General features: G+C 41.3%; 1 protein-coding gene, 1 long non-coding RNA gene and 1 other non-coding gene across 4 annotated transcripts; 2 read left to right on the top strand and 1 right to left on the bottom strand.

Annotated features, from left to right (window-relative positions):
• The first annotated feature begins 719 nt into the window (after window positions 1-719).
• Window positions 720-801, top strand: trnal-aag (transfer RNA leucine (anticodon AAG)). The gene has a single exon. It is a non-coding gene; the product is annotated as a tRNA-Leu (tRNA).
• A 110-nt stretch (window positions 802-911) lies between these two features.
• On the top strand, window positions 912-5,341 carry snapc2 (small nuclear RNA activating complex, polypeptide 2). Its single transcript, XM_071333351.1, has 6 exons — window positions 912-1,056; window positions 1,446-1,684; window positions 2,032-2,205; window positions 2,775-3,543; window positions 3,994-4,082; window positions 4,485-5,341. Exons 2-6 carry the CDS (start codon window positions 1,454-1,456, stop codon window positions 5,100-5,102), a joined length of 1,881 nt encoding a protein of 626 aa, XP_071189452.1. The 5' UTR covers window positions 912-1,056; window positions 1,446-1,453; the 3' UTR covers window positions 5,103-5,341.
• On the bottom strand, window positions 4,854-25,387 carry LOC139534305 (uncharacterized). Of its 2 annotated transcripts, XR_011666934.1 has the most exons (6): window positions 25,124-25,387; window positions 10,870-11,000; window positions 10,668-10,739; window positions 8,071-10,475; window positions 7,768-7,909; window positions 4,854-7,273 (listed from the first exon to the last, which is right to left on the bottom strand). It is a non-coding gene; the product is annotated as an uncharacterized lncRNA (long non-coding RNA). The 2 variants fall into 2 exon arrangements; XR_011666933.1 differs by having other exon boundaries at window positions 4,854-7,909.
• Between the last annotated feature and the right edge of the window lie 581 nt (window positions 25,388-25,968).

Genomic DNA, 25,968 nt, shown 5'->3' with positions numbered 1-25,968 from the left:
AATGTTCTGGGTGTGAGACAGGACAAAAATAGTGCAAAACAGTGAAATCCAGACATGAAATACTTTAGAAAATAAAATAAAAAACATTTTGAAAGCTGAAAAATGTAAGGTTATTTTAGTCTCTACTTAATGTGAAATAAACAAATCTAAATGAAAATATTATATTAAAGATCTAACCCTGAGACACATAAAGCCCCGTATTTGCAAAATCACCCACATGCAATATGCTTTGTGGACTTTTTGTGATCAAATAAAGGTGTGGTGAATTTATTCTGCCACTGTGTCTTCTTATTGTCTCGGCCTTTATGCCTATATATCACATTCGCAAGGCATATTAATTAATTATTGAACTATTATAACACATAGCAAGTAATATGGGGGGGGCTTCCCCAGTGATTTTACCCACACACAGCTACTGCCTGGTGCACAAAGTGAGAAAAATACAGAAATGGTTTGTGCAGATTGGTGTGGAAGAACTTGACTGGCCTGCATAGAACCCTGACCTCAACCCCATCGAACACCTTTGGGATGAATTGGAACGTCGACTGGCTACCAGGCCTAATCGTCCAACATCAGTGCCCGACCTCACTAAGGCTCTTGTGGCTGAATGGAAACAAGTTCCTGCAGTAATGTTTCAACATCTAGTGGAAAGCGTTCCCAGAAGAGTGGAGGTTTAACGAAATGAAACATACATTTATACACTTCATGCTGTGTGCAATGGTAGCGTGGCCGAGCGATCTAAGGCGTTGGATTAAGGCTCCAGTCTCTTCGGGGGCGTGGGTTCGAATCCCACCGCTGCCAATATTTTTTTCTTTGTTGAAATTTTCATAAATAATTATTTTTCATATACGACTATAATCTATGATATATTTCCTTTAATGTGCAAAAGTCACTCACATCATTACAAAATGTAGTTTGTATTTCCAGAACGCGTTTCTCGAGTGGACCTGCGGCAGTCCGTAGTGTATTGATTCTTGAGCAGAAAACGTGTTGTCAAGGTTAGGTATAGAAACAGAACAGGATTCACTCTTTCCGGATAAAACTCAACATTTACAGGTATCTACTTGCACTTTATCACGTCGATAACAAACTATAATTTAGGGACTGGGACAAGGATAGCTTTGTAGTTAGCAAGCTAACTCTGGTCTTTCGCGCGACGAAAACGAGTTGCCTCTGCACTCTTGGTCGCGTTCCATTTTACTATATCCTTTCATCAAAGCAAATGTGTTGCTGGATAACTTGTCTCTGTCTGTACAGTGTGCCATTACTCCAAAATAGGAAAACGACTTGAGCACTTTGTATACCTCCCGACTAGCTCTGGTCCACGCGAATACGTCAGCGCGAAACGCTATTTGAAAATCCGACGCATGCGCGTGGACCAGAGCTAGCTACGATAGCTCCTGTCTAATTGTTTGTCTTCCATCCAACTAAACGTTGCTACCTAGCTAACACAATGAAGCCGCCCTCTCGTTCTCGAATACAACCGACGCGCTATGTGAACAAGAAGACCGAAAAGACTGTCTCGAAGCGAAAATCAACGTTCGCGTGCGCGGGATGGAGTCGGACGGAGCAACAGGTCCTGCTGCGGTGCCTCAACAAGCAGAACAAGATGACTGGCGGGATCCACGGGGCAATAGACATAGAGGCCCTGCACGAGAAACTTCCCAAGCAGTCCAGAGAAGAAGTAAGTTAGCTAGAAAGTGCATTTCAAATTGAGGTCACGCTCATTCATTGTGCATGTGAGAGATGTATTTTTCTCTGTGTCTGTCGACCAGAAGTCCCCACAAGAATAGTAAACAAACAAACATTTGACCAACTGGGGACATTTTGTTGGTTCCCATATGGTCAAATGCTATTTCTAGGGGGGGTTTAGGTTAGGTTTTTGGGTTAGGGAAAATAGGCTGTTTGAATGGGACTGAATTGTATGCCCCCGGTTAGCTGCGCAAGACTGTGTGTGTGTCCAGTTCTGTACCGTATGTTCATACATAACACACCAATTAGTGTTTCTCTTCCATCCACTCTCCCTCCCAGATCCAGTCCCAGTTGGAGTCTCTGATGATGCGTGTGCTGAGAGCGGTGGTGGGCCAGGTGAAGAGGCAGAGGTCTGAGCTGAAGGCAGCCCTAAAGCCCATCCAGCTGTGGGCTGAGCTGGCCCATGATATGACTGGAGCTCTGGAGGAACCCATTACCTCAGCCTTCGCTCAGGTCTGTTCAGTTATTTATTTATATATATATATATATATATATAAAATTACACAATACCATGACTTTCAAGGGAAGGGGAAAGTATCTCAAAAGTGGCAATTATGTTAGAAAACAGTGCAAACATATGGACTACAACATCACTAGCCGGCTACCACCTGGTTACTCAACCCTGCACCTTGGAGGCTGCTGCCCTATATACATAGACATGGAATCACTGGCCACTTTAAATGTTTACATAGTGCTTTACTCATTTCATATGTATATACTGTATTCGATTCTACTGTCAATGCCACTCTGACATTGCTCGTCCTAATATTTATATATTTCTTAATTCCATTATTTTACTTTTAGATGTGTGTGTATTTTTGTGAATTGTTAAATACTACTGCACTGTTGGAGCTAGGAACACAAGCATTTCGCTACACCCACAATAACATCTGCTAAAAATGTGTATATGACCAATAAAATGTAGATGTATTCAAGATTGAAAGTTACAAACTCTCCCTCTCTCTCCCTATCCCATCTCCCCTCTATCGCTCTCTTCCCTTCTCCCTCAATCCTCTCTCCAGATGCTAGTCATCTCAGCCACAGAGCCCGGCAGCCTGACCAACTCGGACCCGCCTCGAGAAGACTACCTCCCTAAGCAACAACGCTCCAACTTCAAGACCATCCCACCTAGACCCATACCCACCCCTATCTCCCCCAAAAACCCAGCCCCCTCAGGGGTATCTAACAGCCCTATAGTGTTTAACATTGCTTCTACACCCCAACCACCACCTGCAGTCTCTGTACCAGTCTCTGGTGTTCCCACCACCCAGCCGTCCACAATGAACCCCGGTTCTGGCGCTTCCAAACAGAGAGGCAGGACCACTACACCAGCCTCTACGGTTGGAGCCCTACCCCAGGCTGGTTGCTCTAACTCCAGCATCCTCAGTCAGAATCAAGAAGGGTCTGCCATTTCCACTCTGCTTACAGTACCAATGCCTGTACAGTCCCTTTCTGCCTCATCGTCTGGTCCTACTACATCACTGCAGTCCCAGTCGGTGCCACAAGGTGGTGCGCACGGGCAGACCATGTCCAACGTCCTTTCCACTCAGCTGCCAGTGATGTCCTCTCCTGCCCCTGCCGATGTGTCAAAACAACAACAGCCCTCTGCTGCAGCCTCCTCTATTAGGCCGCAGCCTCAGCATCCCGGGGCTGGGCCAAGGAAAAGTAAACATGCGGATGAGAACACTCCTAGATACACAGGCCTGGGGAGCATTGTGGACTTTGAGAAGATCTATCGGTTCTTAAGTATGGTCCACGTGCAGAGTGAATGTTTCAGACTGACTCCTATGGGTGAGATGATAGCTATTGTTGGGGTGGGGGCTGTGTCAGTTATACACTTTTTACCTTATGACAGTCGATAATCTGGTTTCTTTATTCTACATGTCTTACCAGGGTTGTAGTCAATTCCATTTTAAATTCCAGTCAATTCAGAAAGTTAACCAAATTCCAATTGTTCATATTCCCATTTGAAAAGCGTTGAAGATAATTGGAATTTCTGTGTAGTTCTGGAATTTACCGGGATTGAAATGGAATTGACCCCAACCTGCTTGTTATACAACCAACTGCTTGTAAAGATGCATTTGAGTCAAGGGGATAACACATTAGAGCACTAGGCTATTTCCAATGTGGTCAACATGCTCTGTCACATTCATATGTTGCAAAAAGATTGGCCAGTCTGTCCCATTTCCTCATCATAATCTTCTTCTTGTTCCTGTTCTTCTTTGACTTATTTTTCCCCAGAAAGTGCTATAATACTGGACCTGCTGATGTCTCTGCCTGAAGAGCTCCCCCTCCTGGACTGTGCCAGACTGCAGCACCACCTGCTCCAGGTACTGTACACTCAACTACAGATCTAAGATCAGATTGCCCAGCTGATCTAGGATCAGTTTAGCTTTTTAATTCATAATGAATAAGACCTGGAACTTTATCCCCAAAGTATTAGTGCAGATCTAGGATCAGTTTTGCTTTTTAATTTAGCAAGGAATAAGAGTTGGGACCTGATCCTAGATCAGCACTCCAACTTTGAGACCCTTTGTGAGTACGGGCCCAGGCCTAGAATTACGGATGGGTCATAGATCTCCACCTCACTCATTTCTGTGTGAGGGAGTTTGCCCTTTTGCTAGTCAGACCTCTCCACCATCTTACGTTTTCTCTTTTTAATATATTCTTTCTACCATCTCCCCTTTTGAGATATATTTGACAACATTACTCTGTTTTCTTCTCACTCCTAGGTCCATGAACGGTTCTCAGCCCCGGTTCCCAATGTGTCCCGGGAGGGCACCGGTACTGGGAGGCCCTGGTCCTCGGCGGCGGGAGGAGAAGGAACGAAAGCGGGAGATCAAAGAAAACAAGATGGAGGAGCAATACTTGTTGCTGTGACAACGCCCCCAAATCTAGATGCTGGTGACAAGGTGGGGGCCCCACTTCAAATACAACAGGAGAGTCAGGTAGAAGTAGGAAGAGGTGGGGCTATTAGTGGAATCCCAGATGGTCGGGGAAGTGATGGGATGGAATGCACCTCAACCAATCAGGGTGTGGCTGCAACGGTGGTGCCTGTCAACCTGGTCGCCGGGTGTTCCAATTCTGTTGCTAAGGATGGGGCTGTGCCGTTGCAGGAGAGTACAGAGGAAAGAGCGGGAACTGAGACTTTCGCGCCTTCACAGGACAATGGACAAGCCCAGGGACAAACGCCCTCGACCAATGACGCGTCAGCCAAGTCAGGGACGGCTACGCAAAGAAAACCTGACTGGGAGAAGGCGGGACTCTGTCCCCTTAACCCCTTCATGGTGCCTTTGAAACTGTTGGCACGGCAACAGATCCAGTCGGTGGAAGAGGTGGTGTTAGAGTAGCCTCCATTTTGTTTATATTTTGAGACGAAAAAACGAAATAGCTGACAACTTGAGGATTTCATAGAATGTTCTAAAGCCTTGGATTAGTACAGCAGTACTTAAGTTATTTAATCAGAAATGTCTCACTTTAACCTTCATTCATGGTTCATTTGATTGTGGTTTGTCATTTTTTTGGTTGCTTTGATATTATGCAGTTTACAAAAATGAGTCAGGAAATAAATCTTTGCTTTTATTACACATTTCAGATGTTTTGAGTGTTCAATATCTGTTCTCTGTATACAGACACGTTATATATATATATATATATATATATATATATATACTGCTCAAAAAAATAAAGGGAACACTTAAACAACACAATGTAACTCCAAGTCAATCACACTTCTGTGAAATCAAACTGTCCACTTAGGAAGCAACACTGATTGACAATAAATTTCACATGCTGTTGTGCAAATGGAATAGACAACAGGTGGAAATTATAGGCAATTAGCAAGACACCCCCAATAAAGGAGTGGTTCTGCAGGTGGTGACCATAGACCACTTCTCAGTTCCTATGCTTCCTGGCTGATGTTTTGGTCACTTTTGAATGCTGGCGGTGCTTTCACTCTAGTGGTAGCATGAGACGGAGTCTACAACCCACACAAGTGGCTCAGGTAGTGCAGCTCATTCAGGATGGCACATCAATGCGAGCTGTGGCAAGAAGGTTTGCTGTGTCTGTCAGCGTAGTGTCCAGAGCTTGGAGGCGCTACCAGGAGACAGGCCAGTACATCAGGAGACGTGGAGGAGGGCAACAACCCAGCAGCAGGACCGCTACCTCCGCCTTTGTGCAAGGAGGAGCAGGAGGAGCACTGCCAGAGCCCTGCAAAATGACCTCCAGCAGGCCACAAATGTGCATGTGTCTGCTCAAACGGTCAGAAACAGACTCCATGAGGGCCCGACGTCCACAGGTGGGGGTTGTGCTTACAGCCCAACACCGTGCAGGACGTTTGGCATTTGCCAGAGAACACCAAGATTGGCAAATTCGCCACTGGTGCCCTGTGCTCTTCACAGATGAAAGCAGGTTCACACTGAGCACATGTGACAGACGTGACAGAGTCTGGAGACGCCGTGGAGAACGTTCTGCTGCCTGCAACATCCTCCAGCATGACCGGTTTGGCGGTGGGTCAGTCATGGTGTGGGGTGGCATTTCTTTGGGGGGCCGCACAGCCCTCCATGTGCTCGCCAGAGGTAGCCTGACTGCCATTAGGTACCGAGATGAGATCCTCAGACCCCTTGTGAGACCATATGCTGGTGCGGTTGGCCCTGGGTTCCTCCTAATGCAAGACAATGCTAGACCTCATGTGGCTGGAGTGTGTCAGCAGTTCCTGCAAGAGGAAGGCATTAATGCTATGGACTGGCCCGCCCGTTCCCCAGACCTGAATCCAATTGAGCACATCTGGGACATCATGTCTCGCTCCATCCACCAACGCCACGTTGCACCACAGACTGTCCAGGAGTTGGCGGATGCTTTAGTCCAGGTCTGGGAGGAGATCCCTCAGGAGACCATCCGCCACCTCATCAGGAGCATGCCCAGGCGTTGTAGGGAGGTCATACAGGCACGTGGAGGCCACACACACTACTGAGCCTCATTTTGACTTGTTTTAAGGACATTACATCAAAGTTGGATCAGCCTGTAATGTGGCTTTCCACTTTAATTTTGAGTGTGACTCCAAATTCAGAGTCACACTCAAAATTATCCATTGATAATTTTTGTGTGATTTTGTTGTCAACACATTCAACTATGTAAAGAAAAAAGTATTTAATAAGAATATTTCATTCATTCAGATCTAGGATGTGTTATTTTAGTGTTCCCTTTATTTTTTTGAGCAGTGTATATATATATATATATGTGTGATATTACAACATTATTCATTAGCTTTAGTACCAACGTTAAAAATGAGTAATGCTAATTGTCAAACTGGCATAAGTTGCATCATATCATTGGTCAAACAGTTTTTGCTGTTTTTGCATTGTCCCCTATAACCTTCATTCAGTCTTCGCTCCCAAAGAGGAGACTGTCCAATACAGATCTTGTTTCAGTCTGTTTTTTCCCGGTTGTCGATGAAACACTGATTTAAAGGATGATCCACTACATCTCAGAGTGACTTTATCTCTGGTCTGCTGATCATAAACTGTCAGGGAATATTAAAAAAGGGTATTTAAGTATGGAATAGGTTTTTAAAGTCAACATTAGCTCCTCCATAGTATCCTTATGTAGTAATTTACCATGAAAGTACACACCAGTTTAAAAAGTGCAACCACGGTATAACATACATATTTTACAGCTTTTTTTAACAGGTTGAATGACAATGTAGACCACTTGTCAAACTCAAGGCCCGTGAGCCTATACAATCTGAAAATTGTCTAATTTTTTTGTCGCATAAAAACGATGTCAATCGACATTGAAATTACTAAAACCAAATCAAAAGTTTGTAGAAATTATATTGGACCTACATTTATAGTCTCTTCACTTTGTCCAGGTTGCTAACAGTCATCGAAATGAAAGCTAGACATTCTGGGAGCATCAGAAATTCCAAAAGCGATAGACAAATTTGAGCAAATTTTGACGACAAAGAAATACAGTACATAATACATTTTAAATGCGGCATTCTGTCCTTCTACCCACCTTTGATTGGCTGCCAGGGTCACTCAATGCAAAACGTTGCCCCGAAGAGGTCGGTTCAGGTGTCTATGTCTTGTATGGTGTCCCTATCAGCACCCCAGGAACTGTAGTCGTGGTAGATGGTCTCAAACCTCTCCCTGGACACCTTTTATAGGAGAAGAAAGAGTAAGAACAAAGCTTTACTGTCCAATTTTATTTATCATGTTTTTATTGTTTTTTAACCCCTTGAGAAAGTGTTTAAGTGACTTGCTCAAGGGGCACAATGGCAGGAGATGGCATCTAGTATAGCTTGAATAGAATCCCCACCTGTGCCTGTGTTCCATGGTAGGGAGACGTGGAGGAGTCTGCCTCGTACTGCAAGCCCACTCAGCCACCATAAGGTGGGTTAGGGTCATTCTCTGTATGATAGGGGACAAAAAATATATTTACAAATGGTCCCCCAAGCTAATCATGTTTTAAACCAGGCCAAGGTACTCTACTGATAAAGATAATTTAAAAAACTTTTTGGGGGAAGGGGGAGGTGTTATGCCACACTTTTAAAGTCAAAGACTTTGTATAACAATGGCATATTATCCTTTTAACTAGAGTCGATGTACGTGCCCCCACAGGATATAATTAGCATTATTTAAATAAAAAAATACACATAAAAATCTGTCTAAGCTAGAGATATCTTTTTTTAAGTGGATTTAACAAGTGATATCAATTAGGGAATCATAGCTTTCACCTGGTCAGTCTATGTCATGGAAAAATCAGCTGTTCCTAATGTTTTGTACACTGTGTATATGGAAATAGTTTAGTGGCAAAACAAAGGTATTACATTAAAAAAACATCCTGATCTTATGTTTCTCAGATATATATATTATGTCTCAATTTTTTTTTTTTTAATAGTTGACTATCTGTTTTTCCATGTATGAATCTGTTATTCAATACATTTCTAGGGGCTAATAGCATTGAGTCAAATTCAATGTTTCGTCAAATAATTTGACTCCAGGGGATTAAAACACATTTATAGCAACAGCCTATGATAGCAGAGCAAGCTTTCGACAGTTTATCTGTTAGGACTGTGGTACTACATGAACCAACCAGTCGCCACTCGTAGTTGGCCTGTCGGGCCACTCAAAGTCGTCCTCCAGCCACTGGTTCACTGGTTCAGTATGGATGTCTTTAGCCCTGATATGAAGGAAAGGGGAGAGTGGGAACTTAGTTCATGAGTATTTTACTGATAGTCATGAATATTTGTAGGATGGACAGGTTATAGAAAATATTCATAGTACCTGGACAAACTCATTTAGCTGCAGGTATGTAGCTAGGAGCTTTGAGTGCTGTGTTGAACTTTAGTATTTCTCACCTGCGTGCTTGTCGTCTATGCCGGAGTTTTATATGATCACAACCTCTCTATGACTAGATGGTTGGGAGTCTACTACTGTACATTGCACTCAAAAAGGTAAACATACACTTCATTCTCTGTTTTGTCCCTGTATTTTTAGCTGCTGTGTTGAATTGAGTCGTGTCTCACCTGCGGGATTGTCGTCTATGCTAGGGCACGTAGACCAGGGTCAGTAACGCAGCAAAGATGTCTCGCTTCAGGATGGGGCCGTAACAGTCAGAGTCTAGGTACCAGTAGTCCTTGTTACAACTGTGTGGATAGTGGATCCGACACAGAGGGGTTTCTGGTTAGGTGGAGTCATCGAGCTAGCTATATGTTGGCTATATGGTACATACTGCATGTTATTATGTTATGTTATGCTATTAGCCAGTTGCGTCACCGAAAAGCTAGCAATTCGGCGACCAAGTGAAGACATTTCAAGCTTTTGTAAAAGGTTGCGTCAATCAAATCTGGTATCAGGATCAAATGTGATTCAGAGTCACCGAATATACTTTAATTATATTTATTTAACACAAGTGATAAATGGTAAATGCAATTTTCGTATATACGGGTTCACTGTATCACCACGCAGGGTAAAGCAGAGAACTGACTGAAATAGTACAGACATCTTCTTTTATACTGTGACAGAGGTAGTTTCAACTTTAGAGTTGGCCTGTCACAGTAGAGGCTTAGCGTGGTTTAAACTTGCTAGCCTATCGGTGGTGCCCAGACACAGCACTCAGGATTCAAATGTCCGGAATGGTGTTTGTGAAGATTGAGCTGATTTGTTGGTTTTCTACACATTCCTCAGTTCCTGTTTTCTTGTTATTCAGCATTTTTCCTACACATTCCTCAGTTCCTGTTTTCTTGTTATTCAGCATTTTTCCTACACATTCCTCAGTTCCTGTTTTCTTGTTATTCAGCATTTTTCCATCTTGTCTCAACCTTGTGGTTTACACAGTCGACACCCTAGATTAACAACAGCTTTTCTGCAGTCACGCTATGTTTTGTGATTAACATGTCCTTTTTCTATAAGGCATATATTTATGTTAAAAGAGAACAAAACCATCCTTCACACTTTGGAGTGAGCTTACCAGTATGATCTTAACTCTGTTACATGTGTTATGTTATGCTATGTCATGTTATTTTATAAGAAGTCTTAAGATGTAATAGTCTTAACTGCAGACTGGTCCGGCCCGTGACATACTAAAGGTGCCGGTGTTACGGTGTTTTGTTCTGTTGTGGCCAGAGGCACAGGGAGAGACACAGACGAGTCGCCCATCTATTTCAGCTGCATGGTAGTATACCTTCAAGTTCTTGTCAAGTCCGGCCTGGTTGCATAAAGCTACACGAAGACAGCGGTAAGTGAAGTTAACAATTCAGTTAAAAGTTAAGTCAATGCAGGATATTAATTGGAATTACAATTCAATAATCGAAAACGGTCATTCATTTTCAGTGAGGATATTTAAATTCTCTATATCCAATGTTTTTCCAGTTTTAAGTAAATGACCCCAAATATAGACTATAGTATACGTACATTCTTTATCAAACGTAGCATTTTTGACTATGATATCTCCAATGATGGTCACTCCAAGGCAGCCTTCTTGACCTGTGGATGCAACAGAACAGTGTTTTATCAAAAACAAATTATTTGACTCGTGATGTATTGATAGTCTGGAAACAGGCTTATAGGCTTTTTCAATAACTGGTTTCTGATCACGTAAGTGTCTGTTACTGACCTGTTGTGCAGTTTTTGGCCTCATCGAGAATGTCCTTGATCTGTTCTTCTGACTCAGTGATGTCATTAGTTAGGTTCTTCCCATTCTCTACACGCAGTAAAACCTTATGCTCCACCACGACACTGCCCTTTCTAATAGAGGGGGGAGATGTTCCAAAAAGAGATTCCACATTCAAAAATAGGTTCAACGTAGCTTTTAAAGTAAGTATTAAATTAACATTCATAGTGTAACGAGCCTGGGTTTATAAGCGCGGATGTCGACTCTGCCGCACGAGCATGCTTTTGCGGCACAGTCGATAGCGCACTGGACTTCGGGCTACCTCGACCTGCTACCTGCTGTTTCATTACATTGGTGTCAGAAGTGGGATGCATTTGCATGCATTTGTGAAGGTCAGACGTAAGAGCGAGAACAATGGCTAAACCTGGTCTTAACTTCCAATGCTCCATCCCCCCTCCATGCCACTCCGCCAACCACCAGGATGCCCGGCATCAGAACATTCTAGGCATTCCCGTGATTGGCAGATAGCAGGTTGATTGGCATGTCGGACCCCGCGAACACTGGCTACTGGTAAGTACAACACAACCAACTAATAGTAATAGGCTGACCACATTGCAAAATATATTTAGAAATCTATGTTATTAATTTATTGTACCCACACTGCTCGTGCTGCCAACGAGTGTCTGCGTTACCAAGGCCTAAAATAGAAATCAGTTCTATTTCTGACTCTGATCGCGCTGCAAGTCATGCCTCTCCCATCTCCTCATTGGTTTGTAGAAGCAGGTACCCACGTGCCATCTCCTTATTGGTTATACCCACGTGGGTGACTGAAAGGAACGAGGTCAGTGGCGGTAATGCAGTAGAGTTGAGGCACTTACAGAAGTTGCCCGGATGGGAAAACATTTTAAAATTTCATGCAATTCTACGTAATTTGACATGACTGGAGACACACAAATTATCTAAATGACAGGCTACTTTGACACTGATAATTTGAGATCAATTAAAACGACCTTGTCTTGAATCCATCAATAGCCTAGGCATAGGTGTGTAGAGACACACATATTGTACAATATGGAGAGGAAATTATAGTCCTAAAAAGCTATCCAGTTTCACTGCTCACCCAATGATTCGCATCTCACTCGCTGCCGACGTCCAATGCGCTTTTGGCAAAAGGCTATCTCTCTCTTGTTTTGCTTTGTTAAACAATGTTCGCTCAATAGGCCTATTTGGAAGTTGATCAAATATTTTGGTAGCCTACATTAGATAGATTAGAGTCTTCTGTTTTCCGCAGGAGCCCTTTGCTTTCCAACCTGTGTTTTCCCAAGATTGTATTTGAAATATTGCGAAAGGCCCGTTTTGTCTGCATGCTGTCCGGCAAGTTTTCGATGGTAGGCTATGTCTTATAATTGGGCTACACACATCCATAACTAGGCTATAAAAATAGCTACTGATGGTGTAATAGGCTATTCTGAATTATTTCATTTCTTTCTGAACAGACAGCAGTAATTCTATAACTTTGGTAAATGTATTTACATTTATCAGGCCAGCACCCTTCCTACGGCTATGATTCTATAAGGAAATAAATGATTAACTGCAACGCTGGAGAGATGAGTGTTGCAGGCTCATGTCTATCAGAGCAGAGAGAGGGAGAGAGATAGCAAGTGAATCTCATTCTAGTTCTGGTAGAGATACAGACGTGCATCCCTCACTCACCACAGCAGAAGCCGCGCATTGGTCTTTAGGTTACAATGTAGCGCAAAGCAATAAACCGGCCGATTCACCCCAAATATATTCTTAGCATATCAGGCGCGGGCTGAAAATCTACTTTATCACATTACGTGTTTTGAAGGGGTAGGAGATTAATGAAGCGGCAACTTAAATTCAGTTTTATTGGTTTTATTCAAATTTTTACATTGCAAAGAGTGCAAATAATTGTTCATGCCATGAGAGGTACCGGGTCCGGGAAAATAGGTTCCGGAATGAAACAGTCCAAAACAGAGAGGTGCCGGATCTTGGATCCAGTTCGAATTAAGCTCCAAGTTTGACTATACAGTAGTATGACTACAATTTGATTATACACATAGAAAGTTTCCCCAAGTTCTCAGGTCATATTATCATTGCCATAATTTCCCAGTTCACTCACTGATACTTTTAAAATTCGTAATTAATATAATGCATGCATTTTTGTGTTTTCGAAGGTTCAATCAGTGCCTCCGGAGGTAAAAAAATTGCTTGATAAAATCCTCAAAGGTAGTACAGTATATTGTATTGCTGACTATAACTTCACCAGCAGCCAAATGCAGTTTAAAACCACACCAATCATTAGAGAATCTAATACATTTTCCATGAAACTTAATTAGCCTATTCATTAAGTATACCTATAACAGCCATAGAACGTGTATTGTATTGCTGATGACTAACACTAACTTAAGTTACCAGCTGTTAACCCTAACAGAGGCAATAGAGGTCAGTTTTACCTGATTTTTTTATCCTTCTGAAATTTTGGAACTTCGTCAAGCAGCTAGTTACCAATTTTATTTGATTTTTTACCATGATTACCAACAGAAAAATCAATTTAACATGATTTCTGTGTTTACCATCACAAATAGTAAACTTTGTGATTATAGCACCGAATTTGGCACAGAGGTAGATGTATGTACCCTGAAAAGATATAGATATGGAGCCACCCCAGATTAGGCCCCTTGAGGGCATGGCAGCCGCTATAACTAAAAAATAACTACAAGTATTCATATCCCTTGACTTATTCCACATTTTTTTGCATTACAGCCTGAATGCAAAATGGATTAAATATTATTTTTTCTCACCTATCTACACACAATACCCCATAATGACAAAGTGAAAACAGGTTTTTTGACATTTTAGTAAATTTTTTGAAAATGAAATTCAGAAATATCTCATTTACATAAGTATTCACACCCCTGAGTCAATACATGTTAGAATCACCTTTGGTCTTTCTGGGTAAGTCTCTAAGAGCTTTGCACACCTGGATTGTACAATATTTGCCCATTATTCTTTTACAAATTCTTTAAGCACTGTCAAATTGGTTGTTGATCATTGCTAGATAACCATTTTCAAGTCTTTCCATATATTTTCAAGTAGATTTAAGTAAAAACTGGAACTCTGCCACTCAGGATCATTCACAATCTTCTTGGAAGCAACTCCAGTGTAGATTTGGCCTTGTGTTTTAGGTTATTGTCCTGCTGAAAGGTAAATGTCAGTGTCTGGTGGAAAGCAGACTGAATAAGAGTTTCCTGTAGCATTTAGCCTGTGCTTAGCTCCATTCCATTTTCTTTTTTTAATCCTGAAAAAAATGTCCCAGTCCTTAACGATTACAAGCATACCCATAAAATGATGCGTCCACCACTATGCTTGAAAATATGGAGAGTGGTACTCAGTAATGTGTTGTATTGGATTTTCCCTAAACATAACACTTTGTATTCAGGACAAGAATTTATTATGCTTTGCCACATTTTTTGCAGTATTTCTTTAGTGCCTTGTTGCAAACAGGATGCATGTTTTGGAATATTTTCATTCTGTATAGGCTTCCTTCTTTTCACTCTGTCAATTAGGTTAGTGTTGTGGAGTAACTACAATGTTGTTGATCCATCCTCTGTTTTCTCCTATCACAGCAATTAAACTCTGTAACTGTTTTAAAAAGTCACCTGTGGCCTTATTGTGAAATCTTTAAAACTGTTTCCTTCCTCTCCGGCAACTCAGTTAAGAAGGACAGCTGTATTGATACACCATCCAAAGTGTAATTAATAACCTCACCATGCTCAAAGGGATATTCAATGTCTGCTTTTTTTGTACCCATCTACCAATAGGTGCCCTTCTTTGCATGGCATTGGAAAACCTGCCTGGTCTTTGTGGTTGAATCTGTGTTTTAAATTCACTGCTCGACTGAGGGACCTTACAGATAATTGTATGTGTGGGGTACAGAGATGGGTTATTAATTTTAAAAAATCATGTTATACACTATTATTGCACACAGGGTGAGTCCATGCAACTTATTATGTGACTTGTTAAGCAAATTTTGACTCTTGAACTTATTTAGGCTTGCCATACCAAAGGGGTTGAATACTGTACTTATTGACTCAAGATATTTCAGATTTAAATTTTAAATTATTAATTTGTAAACATTTTAAAAATCATAATTAAACTTTGACATGATGGGTTATTGTCTGTAGGCCAGTGACAAAAAATCTCAATTAAATAAATTTTAAATTCAGGCTGTAACACAACAAAATGTGGAACATGTCAAGGGGTGTGAATATTTTCTAAAGGCACTGTACATATTTAGCTTCTAGTCAATGTATTTATACCAAGTTGAGAGTCTCATCTTTCAGATACAATTACAAATGAGTTGGTTAGTTAATAGACCAATAAGAAAGAGAGTTCCAAATAGCAAATTTTCCCCTACCCACTCAGACCAACTCCCAGGCAGTCCTAGCAAAATTCTTGCTTGAGAAATTGCTCTTTGCAAAGAAGCTATTTTTGTTTCTTTTTCACCATTCTAATTGGGGGGGAAAACACAGTAATGTACTTAACTGTTACCCAAAAACGTCTGTATTGGACTTTTAAGCTCAAAATATGTTTGCACTTTTTGGGTTAAATGTCATTTAAAATCCCACGAAGCATAGAAAAGGTAAAGCATTTTCCATTCAAATGCATTCAGTATGGGATCTTACCTATAAAAGCCATCAATAGTAGAAAACACCATAGTATATCCATAGCATGGGTTCCCTTGAGACCCATGATTGCTCAGGGGCAACCGCTGTGTTAAAATGACATTCAACAAGAGCTGAGATGCATATTATGCTGTATATACAAGGACTTAGAAGTGACTAAAGGGAGGTGGTCTGTGTCAAACGAGCTGTTAAGTTGGTTCAATATATAACCGTCACCTCTCTTTGAGCTCTAAATAGGATTTATTATAACCTTGGTGTGAGGACAGGAGGGCACCGGAAGTGATGCGAAGGCACGGCAAGGCAAGAAATAAGAGATATGTAGCTCCAATGGAGCTGCCATTGTAGAAGATAACAAAGGGTTGTAAATTATAAAGCTTGTCATTTCACATGCGGCAATAAATATTCTTCATACTTTCTTAATTCTCTTTAACCAACCAACCAACACTCTAGATGCAAGGACTGACAATCCATGACAACCACATGATCGTTTTAACCATGCTTTGAAGCTATACCTTGTTTGTTTACACTGGAATGGATGGACAAACGTATTAATGAATGCGTGGATGAATGAATGAATGAACGGACGAATGTGTCTTGTTTTGGATTCAAGGTTTCCAGCGAGACAATGAACCCCAAGCACTAATCAAAATCCACCAAAAAAATTGTTAATTGACCACATAATCAACATTTTGCAATGGCCATCTCAGTTTCCAGGCTTGAAACCCATTGCAAACCTGTGGTTTGAATTGAAGAGGGCAGTCCATAAGGAATGGTGTAAGATCCATCCCAATGGGTTCTCCAATCTCATAAAACATTTGAAGAAAAGGCTCAGTGTTGTTATCCTCGCAAGGGGAGGTTGCTAGCGTATTGAACATTTTGACCCCTATCTTCCTGAGGCATTTTTTTTATTACTTGTTAAACATCTCTTTCTCTGAGCAATTGTATTAGTATAATTAGCATAGAATATAGCTCAGTATTTGTATTCTTTATTTTTATCAAGAGTGCCAATAAGTATGGACCTGACTGTATATGACTCTGCAACACTACAGAACAAGAGGGTTCCAATGCAATCCAACACATTTATACTCCCTTATAAATTAACTTAATTTTTATCAACGGTTTCCCAGTAATTGAGTGGAATCAGCTGTGAATTTGTTTAGTGTCCATGAGAAAGTTCACTGTGACTTCTGTTGATCCTGCAGTTACTGCAAGCCGTCCTTTGCCAGATCCATCTACATACACAGATCGGCTACATATTGTAGCTAGCTACACATCCATAGGCATACAGTTATTTTTATCCTCCACTACACAATACGCAAGTAACGTTAAGTTAAATAGTTAGCTAGCTATGTTACTTCAGCTGCATTGCACAGCAAGCTTACACAATTGTACATTCAATTTGCAGTAAATGCTTTAGCTAGCTAGATTCTTTACATCCACTGTTTCCCAGACGACAGCCTGATTTGCTGTTTTTTTTCAGGAGTCCCTAAAACATTAAACAACATGAATTACAATGTCATACTGTACTCATGTCAGCTAGTCAGTTAACTTGCTAAATCGCGATTTTCGTAAATTAACTTTATGACAAAAAAATACACAAACGTTTGTCTCTACATTAACTAACATATTCCTCTCAACTGTACATTTTTAGTTTGACTCGTTATGACGTTATAATTACTTATATTTGCTTCCCCCGTAATGTTTTGTCAGCCATCTTTGCTGAGGAAAGTCACCATGGACGGGTGGCTCACGTCAAATTCGTCATTGGAACCACTCGATTTGATTGGTCATATAAAAACCTTGGGACCCAAATGCATAATGAGTGCTCTAACTCCCCGTTGTGGTGGTCTAGAGCAATGAAGCCGTGACACTGGGTACCTCTAAGTCCTGTGATGTAAGCTCGCAACTTTTAAAGGAGGAACCACTGTACCTGCGAGATCAGGTGCACATGTGGTCTCAATTAAATAGTAGGCTATAGCCTATCCATGGGCGGAGAAGCACGGGGCAGTAATCTTTCCCAGGAAATGTACTTCCTAAATCGGCCTATGATTAGGCTATAGTTTCCTACATTGCCTAGAAATGGGCCTAAATCAGTGGTTCTTAACTTCTACTTGGTCACCATCCCGGATCCGGGAGCATCCTCATCAGTAAAAAAGCTGACTAGCATAGCCTAGCATAGCGCCACAAGTAAATACTAGCATATAAATATCATGAAATCACAAGTCCAAGACACCAAATGAAAGATACACATCTTGTGAATCCTGCCATCATTTCCGATTTTTTTAATGTTTTACAGCGAAAACACAATATGTATTTCTATTAGCTAACCACAATAGCAAAAGACTCAACCGCATATTTTCAAAAAAAAATTAACGCATAGGTAGCTATCACAAAACCGACCAAATAGAGATATAATTAGTCACTAACCAAGAAACAACTTCATCAGATGACAGTCTTATAACATGTTATACAATAAATCTATGTTTTGTTCGAAAATGTGCATAGTTGAGGTATAAATCATAGTTTTACATTGCAGCTACCATAAAAAAATATCAATAATTACAGAGAGCAACGTGAAATACCTAAATACTCATCATAAAACATTTTTGAAAAATACATGGTGTACAGCAAATGAAAGATAAACATCTTGTGAATCCAGCCAATATTTCAGATTTTTTAAGTGTTTTACAGCGAAAACACAATATAGCATTATATTAGCTTACCACAATAGCCAACCACACAACCGCATTCATTCACCGCAAAGGTAGCGATCGCAAAAAAACAGCAAAAGATATAAAATTATTCACTAACCTTGACAAACTTCATCAGATGACAGTCCTATAACATCATGTTACACAATACATATATGTTTTGTTCGAAAATGTGCATATTTAGCAGTACAAATCGTGGTTTTACAATGTGAATACGTAGTCAAAATGCACAAAATTGTCCGGAGATATTGTCACGTTCCTGACCTGTTTTCTGTTGTTTTTGTATGTGTTTAGTTGGTCAGGGCGTGAGTTGGGGTGGGCATTCTATGTTTTGTGTTTCTATGTTGGGTTTAAGGTGTTGCCTGATATGGTTCTCAATTAGAGGCAGGTGTTTGACGTTTCCTCTGATTGAGAACCATATTAAGGTAGGCTGTTCTCACTGTTTGTTTGTGGGTGATTGTTCCTGTGTCAGTGTTGGTGCTACACAGGACTGTGACGGTTAGTTTGTTTTATCCTTTTGTATAGTGTCTTGTTTTGTTTGATTAAATTCATTATGTCTAATTACCACGCTGCACATTGGTCCTCTGATCCTTCTCGCCTCTCCTCGTCTGAGGAGGAGGACGACGTAGACTGCCGTTACAGATATCTTGGACAGTCACCTAATCTAATCAAATAACTCATCATAAACTTTACAAAAAAAAAAATTTGTACAGCAAATGAAAGATACACTAGTTCTTAATGCAGCCGCTGTGTTAGATTTTTAAAAATAACTTTGGTACAACATACAGCTTACGTTATAGCGAGACAGCGCCCAAAATAAGGGCGGAAAATATGACTAAACATTTTCCACAGAAATACGAAATAACATCATAAATGGTTCCTACTTTTGCTGAGCTTCCATCAGAATCTTGTACAAGGAGTCCTTTGTCCAGAATAATCGTTGTTTGGTTTTAAAATGTCCTCTTCTCCTGTCGAATTAGCAATAGCTAGTGGCCAACTTCACATGATGTAAAGAAAATAAAATTCCAAAACTCGCAATAAACGTTCAATAAACTGATATAACTCGGTTTAAAAAAACTACTTTATGATGTTTTTAACACATATATCAAATAAAATCAGAGCCGGAGATATCTAACGTGTATACCGAAAGCTTTTCAGAACGCAATCTGGGGTTCCTTCTCGTGCCTTCCAAGACAATGAAATTTCCAGACACGTCATTCCAAAAGCTCTTGTTTGGCCTCAGATCAAGCTAGACACCCCATTCCACCTCTCACTGCCTGTTGACATCTAGTGGAAGGTGTATGCAGTGCATGTATATCCATAGGAAGGCCCTGGAACAGAGCCTCGATTTCAGATTTTTCACTTCCTGTTAGGAAGTTTGCTGCAAAATGAGTTCAGTTTTACTCACAGATATAATTCAAACGGTTTTAGAAACTAGAGAGTGTTTTCTATCCAATAGTAATAATAATATGCATATTGTACGAGCAAGAATTGAGTACGAGGCAGTTTAATTTGGGCACGATTTTTTACAAAGTGAAAACAGCGCCCCCCTATTGACAAAAGGTTAACCTTGTTGGAGGTACTGAACCCCACCAGTTTCATATGCGCATTCACCGAACCCTTCTTAATTGGAAAAATAAAATATGATTTTTTCAAATTCAAAACATAGGTATATATTTTACTGGTGCACAAAATGAACCGTGCATAAACATCAACACTGTGTGTTCAAAGAACAAAATCATCAAAACATGATTTTCACACAAAAACAAAAACATAATAATGAATATTTACTGCAAATCAGTGTGACTTCTGCTGTTGCCTTTCAGAGACCAGTTCAGAAATGCGCGGCTTCACCTTGGCAAGTGCCACTCTCATGTAATTTTCGCAACAAAGTCTGTTCCTTTTTTTTGTTTTTATGTCCAGCATCCTCAAAAAGGATTGCTCGCAAAGATATGTTGTAACAAACGGTATGAAAATCTCCAGAGCTTTCTTAGCAATAACAGGGTACGTTACCATTTGTTGACACCAAAACGTTGAAAGCGTTGTTGTTCTGAAGAGTTGCTGTTGAGCCTGGCTCTGCTGAATTTCAATGATTTCATCGAGGTATTCATCATTGACATCTGTTGTCTCAACACTAAACGTGAACGGCTGTCTCACCCATGCTGGATATGACTCTCTTGTAGGGAAGTATCCGTCGAGAAACTTTGCAAGCTCATCTAAGTGCGTGGCAATTGCTTGCTTCAGTTCCGCGGGTACAGAAATGTCTCCGATTCCAGATACATCTTCGATCTTACTTACACAGTCGTCCAGCAGGGGAAAGTTTGCGAAGTTATCGTTCTCTGTTCGTCGTTTCCATAACGGTAGCTTTTTTTGAAAAGCCTTCAGGTTTTCCTCCGCTTCGATGATGTTGACTCCACCGCCCTGCATCTTTTGATTGAGATGATTGAGAGCTGCGAAGGTACGCTAAAATGAGAATGAACTCAGAATTTTTGAAGCAATCTGCATGACAATGTTGGTGCTCTTGCAAAAACAGGGCTAATTCCACACGCACGGTAAAAACACGATTCAGCACCTGTCCCCGGGATAACCACCGAACATTAGAATGGTACAGAAGTACCTCAAATTCATTCTTTACACAGCTCACTGAAGATGCAGTGCCTCAGAGCACTAGTTCGCACATAGTTCACTCATTCCACTACAATTTTTAATACTTCTGCCAGTTTTGGAGGCAAGGTTTTTGTTGCCAACGCATGCCTGTGCAGAATACAATGCGTAACAATGATGTGTGGTGCATCGGCTTTCACTAGCGCACCAAAACAAGACTTTCTTCCCAGCATGACTGGAGCTCCGTCCGAACAAACTGCAGAAACCATATCCCACGAAAGATTGTTGTATTTGAAGAAGTCATCCACAAGTTTCTTCACATCGGCTGCCTTAGTTGTTGTTGTAAGAGGCTTACAAAATAAAAAATCTTCCTTTATCACGTCGTCTTTCACATAGCGCACGAATACAGCAAGCTGGCTTAGATTGGAAACATCTGTGGTCTCGTCGAGTTGAAGGCTGAATTTTGCCGGGCTTGAAATCAGATCTGCAACTACTTGAGCCAAGATGTCTTTGCTCATGTCCTCTATTCTGTCGCTGATGGTGTCATTTGGGATAACTTAACTTCAGCCTCTTTTCCCAGCATGATATTCGCCATCTTCAACACAGCTGGTTTTATGAGTGTTTCACCAATGGTGTGTGGTTTGCCCTGCTTTGCGATCAGGTAAGCAACTTCGTACGATGCTGTGAGGATCGGTTTGTTAATGGGTACAAAGCCGAGAACAGGCAGAGTAGCCTTTTCATCGAATCTGGCTCTCTTCACCTTGAATTCAGCGAGCGTTGTGTTCTTGTATTTTCCATCTCCATGCAGCTTAAGGAAGTGTTCTCTTAGTTTTGCCGGTGCTAGACTAGAATTGCTCAACTTGGCATTGCAAATCATGCAGTTAGGACGCTGACTCCCATCACGTTCCGTTATACATGTGAATCCATATTGTACATATTCGTCCGACCACTTTCTTTTTTTGCTCGACATAGTAAGTATGAAGGGATTAAAATATTAAGAAAGAAATCACAAGACGTACCATCACGACAGTCACAAGTCGACAACTGAGCGCACCAAATTCCCTGCAGCACAGATAGGCCATGCGATGTAGCGTGATCACCTGCAGCCAATGATGGCCAAGCGGGGCGTGTCATCACGAATCATATGAGTCGGATGTGTGTCTTGATCTCCGCCGAACCCCTGAGACTGACTCACCGAACCCCTGGGGTTCGATCGAACCCAGGTTAAGAACCACTGGCCTAAATATTGATCACCCATAATTCTCCGTCTGAAAATCTATAATCTATAAACTTAGATTTAGAGAAAGTGCAAGTCTCTCCAACTTTGCTCTCTTCAAACTACATCTAGCAAAATTGTTGGGACCATGGCTGGCAAGTGGGCTGCATCACACACGCCTACAATGACATTGCGGGACTGCAGTTGGGTTTGGGACCAGTTCTTGCTGTAGCAGGTAGGAGTCAAACAGAAAGCCAGCGGGTGTGACAGGAGCAGGATGAAGAAATCGGTCCTGTGCAGACCTCTACTATGCACCATGACAGTGAAACCTGTAAGGTTAGAGCTGTTTATTACTGTGTCTGTGAAAAGTAGGGAATTAGCTTGGGAAAGTGACAGATCGATAACTTTACATTGTCATATTGACTAATATAACTCAAATTGCACTGAGAAAACGTCAGAATAACAATCTTCAATGGTTTGGCTGATGGTTTCATCGTTTCATTCAGGTCTAGTGTGATTGAGGCAAAAAGAATAGCTAACGTTGCCTCCCGAGTGGCACAGCGTTCTGAGGCACTGCATCTCGTCACTACAGATCTGGGTTCGATGCTGTGTTGCAGCCGTCCGCTACTGGGGGACCCGTGAGGCAGCGCACAATTGTCCCAGCGTCGTCCGGCTTAGGGGAGAGTTTGGCCGGCTGGGATGTCCTTGTCCCATCACGCTCCAGTGGTTCCTTGTGGCGGCCGGGCGCCAGCTTCCTCCGACACATTGGTGCGGCTGGCTTCCGGGTTAAGCAAGCATGGGAGTTGCAGCGATGGGACGAGACTGTAACTACCAGTTGGATATCTACAAAATCGGGAGGTTAAAAGTTAGGTGAAAAAAATATGAAATGCCCTGGCGTTGATGACTTTTTGCAAATCTAATGAGTTTCCCACGTTGATTCAGCGTCATCACATAGATGTTTTGGTGGAAACCATGTTGATTCAACCAGTTTTTGCCCAGTGTGTACCGCCTTGCACACTTTTGACTGCATCTAGCTGATCTGGGGTGTAATCATTAGTACAAAAACTAGAGTTTTTATTGGACAAATTCAGGTAGGTACATCCCCGTTTGGTTCCGTTTGCTTCTGTTTAAGAAACGTTTTGCAACAGAATCGGCAGGATGAATACACCCCTGATCACCCTCACACAAAGTTCACTTTCATAGCAAACACATACACCATCATCACTGTGCTCGTTCCTTTTCTCATCTATATTCAGACCCCTTGACTTTTTCCACATTTTGTTAGGTTACAGCCAGCCTTATTCTAAAATTGATTAAATATTTATTTTTTCCCCTCATTAATCTACACACAATAACCCATAATAACGAAGCAAAAACAGGTAAAAATATTTTTTTGCAATTTTATTTCAAATAAAAACTGAAATATCACATTAAATTAATATTCAGACCCTTACTCAGTACTTAGTTGAACCTTTGGCAGCGATTACAGCCTCGAGTCTTGTTGGGTCTCTCCAGAGATGTTCGATTGGGTTCAAGTCCGGGCTCTGGCTGGGCCACTTAAGGACATTCAGAGACTTGTCCCAAAGCCACTCCTGCATTGTTTTGGCTATGTGCTCAGGGTCATTGTCCTGTTTGAAGGTGAACCTTCGCCCCAGTCTGAGGTCCTGAGCGTTCTGGAGCAGGTTTTCATCAAGGATCTCTCTACTTTGCGCCGGTCATCTTTGAATCGATCCTGACTAGTCTCCCAGTCCCTGCTGCTGAAAAACATCCCCACAGCATGATGCTGGCACCACCATGCTTCACTGTAGGGATATTGCCAGGTTTCCTCCAGACGTGACGCTTGGCATTCAGGCCAACAAGTTCAATCTTGGTTTCATCAGACCAGAGAATCTTGTTTCTCATGGTCTGAGAGTCTTTAAGTGCTTTTTGGCAAACTCCAAGGGGAATGTCATGTGCCTTTTACTGAGGAGTGGCTTCTGTCTGGCCACTCTATCATAAAGGCCTGATTAGTGGAGTGCTGCAGAGATGGTTGTCCTTCTGGAGGGTTCTCCCATCACCACAGAGGAACTCTAGAGCTCTGTCAGAGTGATCATCGGGTTCATGGTCACCTCCCTGATTGCTGATTTTGGCCGGGCGGCCAGCTCTAGGAAAAGTTTTGGTGGTTCCAAATTTCTTCCATTTAAGAATGATGAATGCCACTGTGTTCTTGGGGACCTTCAATGCTGCAGACATTTTTTGGTACCCTTACCCAGGTCTGTGCCTCGACACAATCCTGTCTCAGAGCTCTACTGACAATTCCTTCAACCTCATGGCTTGGTTTTTGCTCTGACATGCACTGTAAACTGTGGGACCTTATATAGACAGGTGTGTGCCTTTCCAAATCATGTCAAATCAATTGAATTTACCACAGGTGGACTCCAGTCAAGTTGTAGAATCATCTCAAGGATGATCAATGGAAACAGGATGTACCTGAGCTCAATTTCGGGTCTCATAGCAAAGGGTCTGAATACTTATGTAAATAAGGTATTTCTGTTAGAAATGGTTTATACATTTGCAAAAATGTCTAAAAACCTGTTTTTGATTTGTCATTATGGGGTATTGTGTGTAGATTGCTGAGGATTTTTTATTTATTTAATAAATTTTATAATAAGGCTGTAACGTAACAAATGTGGAAAAAGTAAAGGGGTCTGAATACTTTCCGAAGGCACTGTATGTGCTCTCCTCCTCTCATCTTTTCTCTCCGCTTGTGGACTTCAGTACACAACACAACAGCTGTCTGTGACCATGCGGAAAAAAAACTCTCAGAGCCAAACCTTCATACCATAACCGATACAGAGCCTACATCGTTGTCACCGTATTAGCTAACGTCATAGTCAACATAGCTACCAGAACTAACACTTTAGTAAACCCACAATCCAATCCATGTGTACAATCACGCAGTACAATGTACAGAAAGCAGTTTAGCAGTTACACCGGCAGTCCTCAGTGGCAATAAATTAATAAAAACAAAAGTTTACCTCGATTTGAGTTGCAGTGTCGGATAGCCTTGGCCAGCTAGCTAACATAAATAGCAGTCCTCTCTGAGTCAGGTTGTCGAGTAGGCTAAATTAGCTGCATTAGTTAGCATGAAAGGTATACAAAAATAAATAAAATACAACAAAATATATCTGCTGCTTCTCCTTAATTTCAGAAAAAAAAGATTTGTTTTAAAATGTTCAACTATTGTCTTTCTCTCTCTTTGAGTCAACTACTCACCACACTTTGTGCACTGCAGTGCTAGCTAGCTGTACCTTGTGCTTTCAGTACTAGATTAATTCTCTGATCCTGTGATTGGATGGACAACATGTCAGTTCATTCTGCAAGAGCTGATAGGTTGGTGGAAGTCCGCCAGAAGTAGTCATAATTACTGTGTAAGTCTATGGAAAGGGGTGAGAACAATAAGCCTCCTACGTTTTTGAAAATAGCTGTTGAGGCTACTGTAGACCTTCATTGCAAAACAGTGTGTTTTAATCAGTTATTTGGTGACGTGAATATATTTACTATAGTTGTATCTAAAAAATTTACTTTAATATTTCACTTTTTTAATTTTAATGAAATTCGCTGAGTAGGATGGTCCTCCTCTGAGGGGCCTCCACTGTGTGTGTGTGTCCTGAATTATAAATGAGGCCAACTCTGATGCCACCTACTTTTCGTTAATATTTTAGTGTGCACCTGGAAGCACCATCAGAAACACACACACAAAACGGAAGCACCATCAGCTGGGGTTTGAGAGTATGGTGGAAAAATTGCAAGATTATGCCATAATACTTTTATTGCATCAAATGGTTGTTTTATTCAACAGAATAGAGTATTCTGTTAACTA

The sequence above is a fragment of the Salvelinus alpinus genome, chromosome 11 (genome assembly GCF_045679555.1).
Source record: "Salvelinus alpinus chromosome 11, SLU_Salpinus.1, whole genome shotgun sequence".
In the NCBI taxonomy this organism is placed as follows: domain Eukaryota; kingdom Metazoa; phylum Chordata; class Actinopteri; order Salmoniformes; family Salmonidae; genus Salvelinus; species Salvelinus alpinus.
The sequence above is the reverse complement of the archived record's forward strand: the minus strand, read 5'-3'. Positions and strand labels throughout refer to the sequence as shown.

Excerpts from the sequence above, each read along its gene's own strand:
- snapc2 (XM_071333351.1), top strand. The coding sequence starts at position 1,454 with ATGAAGCCGCCCTCTCGTTCTCGAATACAACCGACGCGCTATGTGAAC. Across the intron at positions 1,685-2,031 it reads CCAAGCAGTCCAGAGAAGAA|ATCCAGTCCCAGTTGGAGTC; the intron begins GTAAGTTAGCTA and ends TCTCCCTCCCAG. Across the intron at positions 3,544-3,993 it reads TTTCAGACTGACTCCTATGG|AAAGTGCTATAATACTGGAC; the intron begins GTGAGATGATAG and ends ATTTTTCCCCAG.